Raw genomic sequence first — 14,983 nt, forward strand, 5'->3', positions numbered from 1 at the left:
GCTTTTTTAAGAAATGCTTTTCAGATTTAGCCCTGGACTGGATTTTCTCTCAGAGTGGACCTGAGAGCACTGATTGACTGAGTCATAGACTTCAGTACTTATACAATTACTGTTGTCAACCAATAAGAGTCAAGCTACTGTTTGGATGCACAGTAGGATACTTAAACATATGATTCGAAATGTCTCACAGCTGAAAAAAAGTATATAAACCACTATGTAAGGTACTGTGTTTTATTTCAAAGCTGTCAGTAAAGAATCATGTCCTTACTTGTTCTGTATTCCAGATGACAATCCAATGTGCACCCCGACGGCGAGAGACAGCTACGAGAGGCTGTCACTGGCTGGACAAGGTCTACCACCTGGCTTCCCTTCGCCATTCCTGTTCCCAGACGGCCTGTCATCTATTGAGAATCTCCTCACTAACATACAGGTACAGTAGGTCTGACCAATCGAGGTGCTCCTCACTAACATACACTTACAGTACCAGTCACAAGTTTGGACAGTGCTACTCATTTTAGGGTTTTTCTTTATTTTTTACTATTTTCTTACTTTGTAGAATAATAGTGAAGACATGAAAACTATGAAATAACACACATGGAATTATGTAGGAACCAAAAAAGTGTTAAACAAATAAAAATATATTTTATATTCTTCAAAGTGGCACCGGACGGGATGGCTGCTGTTTTACGGGCTCCTAACCAACTGCTATTTTGTTTATTTTTTCGCATTGTTTTTCACTCATTTTGTACATAATATTGCTGCTACCGTCTCTTATGACACGGAACCCAAACCGGCTGCGCGCGTGCGCCATCGTGCATAAATATATTTTGTCCCCCCACACCAAACGCGATCACGACACACAGGTTCAAATATCTAAACAAACTCTGAACCAATTATATTAATTTGGGGACAGGTTGAAAAGCATTAAATATTTAAGGCAATTTAGCTAGTTAGCTTGCACTTGCTAGCTAATTTGTCCTATTTAGCTAGCTTGCTGTTGCTAGCTAATTTGTCCAGGGATATAAACATTGAGTTGTTATTTTACTTGAAATGCACAAGGTCCTCTACTCGACAATTAATGGTCAACCAAATTGTTTCTAGTCATCTATCCTCCTTCCAGGCTTTTTCTTCTCTATACAGGAAGGCCTTAGCAATACTATACAGGTAGGCCTTACCAATACTCTACAGGTACGCCTTAGCAATAGTTTACAGGTAGATCTTAGCAATACTATACAAGTATGTCTTAGTAATACTCTACAGGTATGCCTTAGCAATGCTATACAGGTAGGCCTTAGCAATACTATACAAGTATGTCTTAGTAATACTCTACAGGTATGCCTTAGCAATGCTATACAGGTAGGCCTTAGCAATACTATACAAGTATGTCTTAGTAATACTCTACAGGTATGCCTTAGCAATGCTATACAGGTAGGCCTTAGCAATACTATACAAGTATGTCTTAGTAATACTCTACAGGTATGCCTTAGCAATGCTATACAGGTAGGCCTTAGCAATACTATACAAGTATGTCTTAGTAATACTCTACAGGTATGCCTTAGCAATGCTATACAGGCAGGCCTTAGCAATACTATACAAGTATGTCTTAGTAATACTCTACAGGTATGCCTTAGCAATGCTATACAGGTAGGCCTTAGCAATACTATTCTGGTAGGCCTTAGCAATACTATACAAGTAGACCTTAGAAATAGAATAGAATAGAATATCCTAGCTAATACACAGGTAGATCTTAGAAATAGAATAGAATAGAATATCCTAGCTAATACACAGGTAGATCTTAGAAATAGAATAGAGTAAAGAAAACTTTGGTTAGTATAGCCGTTTATCTTAAGTACCATTTAGGCTGCAATTGTAAAGACCAGGGTCTGTATTCACGAAGCATCTCAGTATGGGAGTACTGATCTAGGATCAGGGCATCGAGTTCCATATAATCGTATTCACTGTGAGGCCTCCCGAGTGGAGCAGTGGTCTGAGGCACTGCATCGCAGTGCTAGCTGTGCCACTAGAGATCCTGTTTCGAGTCCAGGCTCTGTCGCAGCCGGCTGCGACCGGGAGACCCATGGGGCGGCGCATAATTGGACCAGCGTCGTCTGGAATGCTCTTGTCCCATCGCGCACTAGCGACTACTGTGGCAGGCCAGGTGCAATGCAGGCTGACACGTTGGTCCGGCTGGCTTCCAGGTTAAGTGGGCATTGTGTCAAGGAGCAGTGCGGCTTGGCTGGGTTGTGTTTCGGAGGACGCACGGCTCTCGACCTTTGCCTCTCCCGAGTCCGTACGGGAGTTGCAGCGATGAGACAAGACTGTAACTACCAATTGGAGATCATGAAATTGGGGAGAAAAAAGGTTATATAAAAAAATGTTATGTTTTAAAAACATTTATACAATTTTTTTTATAATAGGTAACCTGCATTCAAATAAATGAATATCTTGCCGTTCAATACTGAACAAAAATAGCATGATCATTACACAGCTGCACCTTGTGCTGGGGGCAATAAAAGGCCACTCTAAAATGTGCAGTTTTGTCACAAAATACAATGCCACAAGTTTTGAGGGAGCAGGCAATTGGCATTCTGAATGCAGGAATGTCCACCAGAGCTGTTACCAGAGAATTTAATGTTAATTTCTCTACCATAAGCCGCCTGCAACGCTGTTTTAGAGAATTTGGCAGTACGTCTAACCAGCCTCACAACCGCAGACCACGTGTAACCACAACACCCCAGGACCTCCACATCCAGCTTCTTCACCTGCGAGACTGTATGAGACCAGCCACCGGGACAGCTGATGAAACTGTGTACAACAGAAGAATTTCTGCACAAACTGTCAGAAACCGTCTCGGGGAAGCTAATCTGCGTGCTCGTCGTCCTCACCAGGGTCTTGACCCGACTGCAGTTCAGTGTCGTAACTGACTTCAATGACTTCGGTGGTCACTCGATGGTCACTCGATGGTCACTGTGCTCTTCACGGATGAATCCCAATTTCAACTGTACCGGGCAGATTGTATGGCATCGCGTGGGAAAGCGGTTTGCTGATGTCAACAGAGTGCCCCGTGGTGGTGGTGAGGTTATGGTATTGGCAGGCATAAGCTAAGGACAACAAACACAATTGCATTCCATCAATGGCTATTTGAATGCACAGAGATACCATGACAAGATCCTGAGGCCCATTGTCGTGCCATTCTGCTGAAAATATCCCAGTTCTTCCATGGCCTCCATACTCACCAGACATGCCAACCATTGAGCCTGTTTGGGATGCTCTGGATCGACAGCGTGTTCCAGTTCCCACCAATATCCAGTCATTGAAGAGGAGTGGGACAATATTCCACTGGCCACAATCAACAGCCTGACCAAATCTATGCGAAGGAAATGTGTCGCGCTGCATGAGACAAATGGTGGTCACACCAGAAACTGACTGGTTTTCTTATCCACGCCCCTACCTTATTTTAACTTATTTGGGCTAGGGGGCAGTATTTTGAAGTTTGGATGACAAACGTGTCCAAAGTAAACTGCCTGTTACTTAGGCCCAGAAGCTTATGCATATAAGTGGTAGATTTGGATAGAAAACACTCTGAAGTTTCTAAAACTTTTACAATAATGTATGTGAGTATAACTTCTCAGGGCTGGGATCCTGCTAACGGGATTGATATGACAACAGCCAGTGACAGTGCAGGGCGCCAAATTCAAAACAACAGAAATCCGATAATTCAAATCTCAAACCTACAAGTATTTCACACCATTTTAAAGATACTCTTCTTGTTAATCCCACCACAGTGTCCGATTTCAAATAGCCTTTACGGCGAAAGCACCACAAACGATTATGTTAGGTCAGAGCCAAGTCACAGAAAAACGCAGCCATTTTTCCAGCCAAAGAGAAATAGAGATAAAATTCATCACTAACCTTTGAAGATCTTCGTCAGATGACACTAATAGGACTTCATGTTACATAATACATGTATGTTTAGTTCGATAAAGTTCATATTTATATAAAAGAAATCTCAGTGTTCATTGGCGTGTTATGTTCAGTAGTTCCAAAAACATCCGGTGATTTTGCAGAGAGTCACATCAATTTACAGAAATATTCATCATAAATGTGGTTGAAAATACAAGTGTTATACATGGAACTTTAGATACACTTCTCCTTAATGCAACCGCTGTGTCAGATTTCAAAAAAGCTTTGTGGAAAAAGCAAACCTTGCAATAATCTGAGCTCAGAGCCCAAACAAGCCAAAAAGATATCCGCCATATTGTGCAGTCAACAAAAGCCAGAAATAACATTATAAATATTGACTTACCTTTGAATAAGACTTTTGGTAAGTGGTCTATGGAATCATGCAGTACTGGCGTGATTGTGTTCTTTGTTCTTTTTTCTTTCTATTGAAAATGCTTTTGTCTGGTTGAAATATTATCGATTATTTAGACAATTGACAACCTGAGGATTAATTATAAACATCATTTGACATGTTTCGATGAACTTTACCAGTACTATTAGGATGTATTCTTCTGCATGTTTTGACCACCTTTGAGTCAGTGGATTACTGAAATAAAACTGAGTTTTTGGGATATTTTTTTTCATTTTTTTTAACTATGCAAGTCAGTTAAGAACAAATTCTTATTTTCAATGACAGCCTAGGAACAGTAGGTTAACTGCCTGTTCAAGGGCAGAACAACAGATTTGTACCTTGTCAGCTCGGGGGTTTGAACTTGCAACCTTCCGGTTACTAGTCCAACACTCTAACCACTAGGCTACCCTGCCGCTCCAGAACAAAACATCCATTTAATGTGTAGCTGGGACCCTTTGGATTACCAATAGAGGAAGATCTTCAAAGGTAAGTGATTTATTTTATCGCTATTTCTGACTTTCGTGACTCCTCTGCTTGGTTGGAAAATGTTTGTATGCTTTTGTATGCGGGGCGCTGTCCTCAGATAATCGCATGGTATGCTTTTGCCGTAAAGCCTTTTTGAAATCTGACAAAGCGCCTGGATTAACAAGAAGTTAATATTTTAACCGATTTATAACACTTGTATTTTCATGAATGTTTATTATTACTATTTTTGTCATTTGAATTTGGCTCTCTGCAATTTCTCCCGGATGTTGTCGAGGTGGGTCGCTAGCGGCACACCTTGCCCAAAGCACTTATTTTTTTAGGTATCTATGACCAATAGATACATATCTGTATTCCCAGTCATGTGAAATCCATTGATTAGGGACTAATGAAGTGATTTAATATGACTGATTTTCTCATATGAACTGTAAAATCTTCGAAATTGTTGCATGTTGCGTTCATATTTTTGTTCAGTGGATATCAGAGTGTAATGATGTGGATACAGCACTCCCTTGCTCGCTGCTCTGATACCCCGATACCACAGACATCAGAGTCCTCCACGGTTATCCCTTTGGTCTGTGCATTAATTAGAAAACAACACACATACATACACAACTCCAACACTAAAGTAAGTCATCTCTGATAATGATCTCGGCATTTAATATTTATATACAAATCAACTAAATGGAACCGAGCAGATAATTGAGATAAAGCAGCAATGTATGTCTAAATTGGGGTCATGGGAACCAACAATTAGTAAACTATAGCCCACTGCATTTGGTGTAATTACATGTAGATGGAGAGTAATTGTTGTGGAAACAGACACTGCACACAATGGAGACTATAATAATAAGTATTCGAACAGTAGTAGTAGCATGGCTATAAAAGATTTTTGTATCTCAGTTGGTATCATTAATAGATAGTTAGCCAATTTCAAGGCTCATAACAAAGGGTCTGAATACTCATATAATAAGTTATTTCAGTTTTTTATTTTCTTTTTGTAACTGTTTTTAGTTTGTCATTATGGGCGTAGATTGTGTGTAGATTGATGAGAGGAAAAAATATCTGAATCAATTTTAGAATAGGGCTGTAACGTAACAAAATGTGGAAAAAGTCTGAGCTCTGTAGATGAAAAGATGATAGAACAGGCGTTAACAAGATAAAGATGATACTTCTCTATCCGTCCACCTGTATTTCATAACTATGACCAAGAGGGGTCAGACAAACCTCAATCACTCCATCTCGCACACTTGACACATTTTTTTAAATGAACTCAATTGTTACTATGAAGAAATACAATGATAACACATACAAAAAACGTGCTGTAACTGATAAAACATAACTATCCCTCATTCAAGCAGTTTATTTTACCTTTACATGCTCTGTGATTGTGTGTGTGCGTGTGCGTGTGTGTGTGTGTGTGTGTGTGTGTGTGTGCGTGTGTGTGTGTGTGTGCATGCACTTGTGAGTGTATTTGTACTAACTGGTGTGTGTGTGTTTGTATGTGTGTGTGTTTGTTTGTATGTGTGTGTGCAGGGCCTGCTGAAGGTGGCAATTGACAACGCGCGGACCCAGGAGAAGCAGGTGCAGCTGGAGAAGACGGAGCTGAAGATGGAGCTGTTCAGGGAAAGAGAGCTCAGGGAGACCCTGGAGAAACAGCTCGCCATCGAACAGAAGAACAGAGGTAGGTGTGTGTGTGTGTGTTTGCACACAAAATAACAGAGGTACTGACAACCACCTGGCAGAGAGAGTGAGAGAGATAGAGATGGAGATGGAAGAGAGGGGGAAAAGAGGGAGAGTGAGAGTTTGTGTATGTGAGAGAGAGACTCAGAGTCTCTGTGTGTGGGTCACATAGCAGTGTAGTCTACTAGCTGCTGCTCACAAGAACAACAATTACACGACACCAGGGATATTCAACCAGGGTCCACGGCGGTACTGCAGGGGTCCGTAAAAATATATAACAAAATTAGAATAATATTAAAATGAATTTTCTTTACAGTGTTTTCATGAATATTGCTAGCAAAAACAGAATAAACACATTTCGAATGAAATATATACAGTAGAAAATAGAATATATTTATTTCTCAACTCGTAATATTACACTCATTGGAGCCAATTACACTCACTGAAGTCAAATGATGAAAACATCAGCAGTCTAAACATCATTATAAGCACCAAGTGGCCTGGATAAATAGTGAAACTGGGCACAAAAGCAATAAGGGCATTATAATGAATAGAAATGTCAATATGACAGCAGTCAAAAATAGTCAATTATTGTCAGCTCGTGCTTATATTGTGTACCTCACGCAATGGCATAAGTTGGATTTAATTTAGCTGTTATCCCACAATTTTCGTAACTTTCACTTGCTTGATACATTTTGATATACCTTTTTTTGTTGTTGTGTGTTTTGGAACATTGCCTTGAGGGATGACCCAACTGCGCTTCAGCTTCAGATCACAGACAGATGGCCTGACATTCTCCTGTAGAATTCTCTGATACAGAGCAGAATTCATGTGTCCTTCTATTAAGGTAAGTTGTCAGGTAATCTGTCTGTGAGCTGAAGCTGAAGGTCAGCAAGACAATGATCCAAAACACACAATCAAGTCGAAAGGAAAATGGCTAAATAGCAACACATTTGAAGTTTTGGAATGGCCTTAACCCGATTGAGATGTTGTAGCAGGACCTGAAATTAGATGTTCATGTCTGAAAACCCACAAATTTCACAAAGTTAAATGTTCTGCATGGAAGAGTGAGCCAAAATTCCTCCATAGCGATGTGAGAGACTGATCAACAACTACAGGAAGCGTTTGGTTGAAGTCATTGTAGCTAAAAGGTGGACTGATCAACAACTACAGGAAGTGGTTGGTTGGAGTCATTGCAGCTAAAAGTGGCAGAACCAGTTATTGAGTGTAAGGGGGTAATTCCTTTTTCACACATGGGCAGTGGGTGTTGCATAACTTTGTTTACTAAATAAATGTGACCCGATTCAGGAAACTAGGCATATGTCGCAAGTCACGACTTCACAGAAGCCATTTGAACGTAATTATATATTTTTTAAATCAAAATTCAAACTTTTGTCTGCCTTAATAACAAACGAGTGTGCCATCTGTAAATACGCATTAAAATGTTTAAATTATGAGCCTTGTTGGTTAAGCTACAGAAAAAGTTAGCAACCTTCCCACTAGATATGATTGGCCGAGATAATGAGTAGGCTGGACATGCCAAGAGAGGAGTTCGGATTGATTGGTCTGCCATATTGAAGGCTTCTGTCTATTTGAGCTCGTCAGTCTGGGTTGGTAATCCTGTTGAACACGGCTTTTTTTTACGTATTGTCACGCCCTGACCTTAGCGACTATACGAAGAGTTAGCTCAACGACAGAAGCACGAGATGCAGCCCCCCAAAAATGTTTTGGGGTGGCACACGGGGAGATTGGCGGAGGTAGGGTTTATACCTAAGCAAACTCCCTGTCCTTACCGTGGGGAGTGTGTGACTGGTCAGGCACCGTGTTATGCGGTAATGCGCACTGTGTCTCCAGTGAGCATTCACAGGTCGGTGCGCTCTGTGCCAGCGCATTTTCCGGGCGGAAGTGGGCATCCAGCCAGGACGGGTTGTGCCAGCTCTACGCTCGAGACCTTCAGTGCGCCTCCACGACCCAGTGTATCCGGTGCCTGCTCCATGCACCAGGCTTCCAGTACGTCTCCTCAGTCCGGTGAGAACTGTTCCGGTTCCATGTACCAGGCCTCCAGTATGTCTCCCCAGCCTGGTAAGCCTTGTGGCAGCTCCACGCACCAGGCTTCCAGTACGTCTCCTCAGTCCGGTGAGACCTGTTTCGGCTCCACGCACGAAGCCTCCAGTGATGATCCATGGCCCGGAGCCTGAAGTGATGATCCATGGCACAAAGCCTCCAGTGATGATCCATGGCCCGAAGCCTCCAGTGATGATCCATGGCCCGGAGCCTGTAGTGATGATCCACGGCCCGGAGCCTGTAGTGATGATCCACGGCCCAGAGCCTGTAGTGATGATCCACGACCCGGAGCCTGTAGTGATGATCCATGGCCCGGAGCCTGTAGTGATGATCCACGGCCCGGAGCCTGTAGTGATGATCCACGACCCGGAGCCTGTAGTGATGATCCATGGCCCGGAGCCTGTAGTGATGATCCACGGCCCGAGCCTGTAGTGATGATCCACGGCCCGGAGCCTCCAGTGATGATCCATGGCCCGGAGCCTGTAGTGATGATCCATGGCCCGGAGCCTGTAGTGATGATCCATGGCACAAAGCCTCCAGTGATGTTCCATGGCACGAAGCCTCCAGTGATGATCCATGGCCCGGAGCCTCCAGTGACGATAAATGGCCCGAAGACTCCAGTGATGATCCATGGCCCGGAGCCTCCAGTGACGATAAATGGCCCAAAGCCTCCAGTGATGATCCATGGCACGAAGCCTCCTGTGATAATCCATGGCCCGAAGCCTCAAGTGTGGACCCATGGCCCGTAGCCTGCAGTGAAGATCCAGGGTACGCAGCCTCCAGCGACGGTCCCCAGTCCGGAGCCTGCAGCGACAGTCCCCAGTCAGTAGCCTGCAGCGACGGTCCCCCGTCCGGAGCCTGCAGCGACGGTCCCCAGTCCGGAGCCTGCAGTGAGGGTCCCCAGTCCGGAGCCTCCAGCGACGGTCCCCAGTCAAGAGCTTGCAGCGACGATCTACGGTCCGGAGGTCCCGGCGACAACCCCTACACCATAGGCGCCACCGAAAGCGGAGCGGGGGCACCGGAGCCCCCACTGAGAGTAGATGCCCACCCGGACCCTCCCCTATAGGTCAGGGTGTGACAGTACAGATCATTATTTATTCTCTATGTTTGGTTAGGTCAGGGTGTGACTCGGGTGGGAATATCTATGTTTTCTATTTCTTTGTTGATTTTGCAGAGTGTGGTTCCCAATCAGAGGCAGCTGTCTACCGTTGTCTCTGATTGGGGATCATATATAAGTTGTGATTTTCCGTTTGGGTTTTGTGGGGTGTTATTTTCTGTTTAGTGTCTGTGCCTGACAGAACTGTTCACTTTCGTTTTTTGAAATTGTTATCTTTGTTTGAGTGTTTCTTGAAAATAAATATCATGAACACTTTCCACGCTGCGCTTTGGTCCACCCTGCCTTCCACCGACGACGAGTGTTACATGTATTGTGTAGTGGAGCTGCATAAGTTTTGCTCTCCACTTTCTGGAGGATCAAGTTTTGAAATCAGTGGAATTAGAGTATGATAGCTAAAGAGATGGAGGAAACACCTGTCTCTGGATTACATCTTCAAACTAAGGACGTGGTATGACATTCCTGATAGGGAGACGCGTCCATCATGCATGATGATGTATATGGGTAAGATAGTCTAACGTTAGCTAGCTATACAGTGCCTTGCGAAAGTATTTGGCCCCCTTGAACTTTGCGACCTTTTGCCACATTTCAGGCTTCAAACATAAAGATATAAAACTGTATTTTTTTGTGAAGAATCAACAACAAGTGGGACACAATCATGAAGTGGAACGACATTTATTGGATATTTCAAACTTTTTTAACAAATCAAAAACTGAAAAATTGGGCGTGCAAAATTATTCAGCCCTTACTTTCAGTGCTGCAAACTCTCTCCAGAAGTTCAGTGAGGATCTCTGAATGATCCAATGTTGACCTACATGACTAATGATGATAAATACAATCCGCCTGTGTGTAATCAAGTCTCCGTATAAATGCACCTGCACTGTGATAGTCTCAGAGGTCCGTTAAAAGCGCAGAGAGCATCATGAAGAACAAGGAACACACCAGGCATGTCCGAGATACTGTTGTGAAGAAGTTTAAAGCCAGATTTGGATACAAAAAGATTTCCCAAGCTTTAAACATCCCAAGGAGCACTGTGCAAGCGATAATATTGAAATGGAAGGAGTATCAGACCACTGCAAATCTACCAAGACCTGGCCGTCCCTCTAAACTTTCAACTCATACAAGGAGAAGACTGATCAGAGATGCATCCAAGAGGCCCATGATCACTCTGGATGAACTGCAGAGAGGTGGGAGACTCTGTCCATAGGACAACAATCAGTCGTATATTGCACAAATCTGGCCTTTATGGAAGAGTGGCAAGAAGAAAGCCATTTCTTAAAGATATCCATAAAAAGTGTCGTTTAAAGTTTGCCACAAGCCACCTGGGAGACACACCAAACATGTGGAAGAAAGTGCTCTGGTCAGATGAAACCAAAATTGAACTTTTTGGCAACAATGCAAAACGTTATGTTTGGCGTAAAAACAACACAGCTCATCACCCTGAACACACCATCCCCACTGTCAAACATGGTGGTGGCAGCATCATGGTTTGGGCCTGCTTTTCTTCAGCAGGGACAGGGAAGATGGTTCAAATTGATGGGAAGATGGATGGAGCCAAATACAGGACCATTCTGGAAGAAAACCTGATGGAGTCTGCAAAAGACCTGAGACTGGGACGGAGATTTGTCTTCCAACAAGACAATGATCCAAAACATAAAGCAAAATCAACAATGGAATGGTTCAAAAATAAACATATCCAGGTGTTAGAATGGCCAAGTCAAAGTCCAGACCTGAATCCAATCGAGAATCTGTGGAAAGAACTGAAAACTGCTGTTCACAAATGCTCTCCATCCAACCTCACTGAGCTCGAGCTGTTTTGCAAGGAGGAATGGGAAAAAATGTCAGTCTCTCGATGTGCAAAACTGATAGAGACATACCCCAAGCGACTTACAGCTGTAATCGCAGCAAAAGGTGGCGCTACAAAGTATTAACTTAAGTGGGCTGAATAATTTTTTCACGCACAATTTTTCTGTTTTTGATTTGTTAAAATAAATGTCATTCCACTTCATGATTGTGTCCCACTTGTTGTTGATTCTTCACAAAAAAATACAGTTTTATATCTTTATGTTTGAAGCCTGAAATGTGGCAAAAGGTCGCAAAGTTCAAGGGGGCCGAATACTTTCGCAAGGCACTGTATTTTCAGATATTACACGTTTCTAATTTTGACAGAAAGTGATTTCATTTCAAGTTAAACTATACTGTTAGCTAGCTAGTGTTAGCTGGCTGGCTCCCTAGCTGATGTTATTATTCGTATCTCAGAGCCGTTTGCTTTTCTAGTTAGAGCCTAATGTTAGCTAGCTAACATTGGACCTGGTTGTTTAGCTCCCAGCACTGTGGCATTGTTGGCACTGTTCATTGTTGTTTAACTAGCTAACGTTAGCTGTCTGTCTCGTTAGCTAACGTTATGTGACATGTGTACAACACACGTTGAATATGGCCAGTGTCAGTAAACATCTGCCAAAAGCGTAATGAAATTGTTGCCAACAGAGCTGGTTGTTTTCATAAACAAATGATCGGCCAGAACGTCAAGTGTGCGCTCTGAGAGCGAAACGTTATGGGTGGGGCTAAGGCTTAAGAGGGTGTGAACGATGCTGAATGGGTGTAGACAACGAAGAGCTCTTAACTAGGTACCAAAACATTCAAAGGGGATTTTCTCAGAAGTGAGTTTACAAGTTGATCAACTTTCAAAGCAGAATTACTTTCCCATGTTTCCTCAAATGCAGTGCATGATATACCATTTTGTAGATTTGGGTCTCTACTTTTATCCAATGTAAAAAACACCTTTTCACATTTATCTACATAAGACCGAATCCAGGTGGTGAGTCACAAATAAAATAAGTGTGTAATTGTTATGTTATTTTTTCACTCAGGTTTCCTTTATTTAATAGTAAGTATTGGTTGTAGATCTGATAACATTCAGTATCAAAAATATGCAAAAGTATAGAAAATTTGAAAGGCTGCAAATAGTCACGGCATTGCACCATTTTAAGATTATAACTAGAATGGATCAATACAATAGAATGGTCCGCCCTTTTCTTCATTCACTACTGGTGATGACATAATTATGCATCGTTCTCTTCCCCTCGCTCATCAACTCACCCATACTCGCCTTTCTCCCCATCATACTTTACTTCATTTATTTCATCCATTGTTATATGTGTGAAATTAGTTTCGGTATAGTTTAGGTTCAGTTTCGAGGACTGCAATTTCAACTGTCTGAAGGATGGAGTAGAGCAGGTCCTACTGTTGGGAGGAGGAGCAACGAGGGAAAACCATTAAAACCTCCTAAAACTGGTTATAACTCCAGTTCTGTTTGTGATATTACGATTCTAACACCGACAGTGCGTTAAATAGACTTATTTAGGGTAAGTCAAGGGCGGAGGGGGTAGCTAAATAAATAAATAAAAATCATGAGCAGTCAAAATTACTTCTTTAGCGGTTCTAGTGTTAACCAGCTAAACAGCTGCTCTTAGCAAAAATATGTTTGGAGGTACCTTTTTAGCTCATTATAATGTGGGTAGGTCAAAATAGTGAAAAACGAACTACCAAATCTATTAATTTTAAAATGTTGATTACTTCTCCTCGCCATTATCATTCAGCTGATGATAAGACAAGACATGAGATTGTTGGGGGTCTAATGCAATCCCTGTGCAAGTAAAGGTTGAAGACTCCTGCACTACACAATATGCACACAGCACAGTACATGAACCTACTTACAGAATCTAAATGGAAATACATTGTGTGAGTCCTAAATGGCACCATATGTAGTGCACTACTTTTGACTGGGTCCATAGGGTACCATTTTAGACACAGCCCTTGAAATTCAATTGAGTGCATGTTTCAGAGCTTATTAAAACAGTTTAACACACATATCTAAATAATGAACAGGGTCATACTGTACATACATAAAAAAAACTGCTGTATGTTTCTATGTCACTGCTTCCAATGAACAAACCACTTAGTACTGTTCCCCACAACAGCGAGAGATCAGATGATTATGGATCCATATTGAATTATAGAAATGAATGATTCATCGTTCATTCTAAGCATTAGTGACACAAATAGAAGTTAAGTTAACACGTTTGTGTTTTATCAAGCTCTGCAACAGTTTAATCAAGTACTTTATTATCTAATGAGCCAATTTCATAAAAACAAGCTTAGAAATGAGCTCATTTTCTTTAAGTCCCTCCAGCAGTTGGCTGATTTGAATTCAACATAGTTTGCTAATTCAGGCATATTTCCAGCAATCAAATCAAATTGTATTTGTCACATGCTCCGAATACAACAAGTGTAGTAGACCTCACCGTGAACATGCTTACTTACAAGTCCTTAACAAACAGTGCAGATCAAGAAATAGAGTTAATAAAAGATCCACTAAATAAACTAAAGTAAAAAAACATTCAATAGGTAACACAATACATTTACATAACAATAACGTGGCTATATACAGGGGGCACCGGTACTGAGTATATGTGTGGGTGTACAGGTTAGTCGAGGGCATTTGTAAAGTGACTATGCATAGGTAATAAACAGCGAGTAGTAGCAGTGTAAAAACAAAGGGGGTGCGGTTCAATGTAAATAGTCCGTGTGGCCATTTGATTAGTTTAGTTGTTCAGCAGTCTTATGGCTTGGGGGTAGAAGCTGTTAAGGAGCCTTTTGCATGCGGTAGCAGAGAGAACAGTGACTGGATTGGCTGACTGGAGTCTTTGACAATTTTTGGGCTTTCCTCTGACACCTCCTTGTATATAGGTCCTGGATGTCAGGAAGCTTGGACCCAGTGATGTACAGGGCCATACGCACTACCGTCTATAGCACCTTCCGGTAAAATGCCAAGCACTTGCCATACCAGGCGGTAATGCAACCGGTCAGGATGCTACCGATGGTGCAGCTGTAGAACTTTTTGAGGATCTGGGAACCCATACCAAATCTCTTCACTCTCTTGAGGGGAAAAGTTGTTGTCGTGCCCTCTTCACAACTGTCTTGGTGTGTTTGGACCATGATACTTTGTTGGTGATGTGGACACCAAGGAACTTGAAACTCTCGACCTGCTCCACTTCAGCCCTGTCGATGTTAATTGGGATGGGGGTCTGTTCGGCCCTCCTTTTCCTATTGTCTATGATCAGCTCCTTTGTCTTGCTCACAGTGAGAGAGAGGTTATAGTCCTGGCCCACACTGCCAGGTCTCTGACCTCCCTGTACGCTATCTCATCGTTTTCGGTGATCTGGCTTACCACTATTGTGTCGTCAGCAAACTTAATGATTGTGCTGGAGTCGTGCTTGGCCACA

General features: G+C 42.3%; 1 protein-coding gene across 2 annotated transcripts in view; it reads left to right on the top strand.

Annotated features, from left to right (window-relative positions):
- Positions 1-14,983, top strand: part of dachd (dachshund d) — a 303,675-nt gene that overhangs the window by 261,241 nt on the left and 27,451 nt on the right. For both annotated transcript variants that reach the window (XM_031805691.1, XM_020462118.2), the window contains exons 7-8: positions 285-430; positions 6,374-6,521. In XM_031805691.1, coding sequence (XP_031661551.1) covers positions 285-430; positions 6,374-6,521 — 294 coding nt within the window. The remainder of the gene's footprint in view (positions 1-284; positions 431-6,373; positions 6,522-14,983) is intronic.

The sequence above is a fragment of the Oncorhynchus kisutch genome, linkage group LG26, assembly GCF_002021735.2.
Source record: "Oncorhynchus kisutch isolate 150728-3 linkage group LG26, Okis_V2, whole genome shotgun sequence".
Lineage (NCBI taxonomy): Eukaryota > Metazoa > Chordata > Actinopteri > Salmoniformes > Salmonidae > Oncorhynchus > Oncorhynchus kisutch.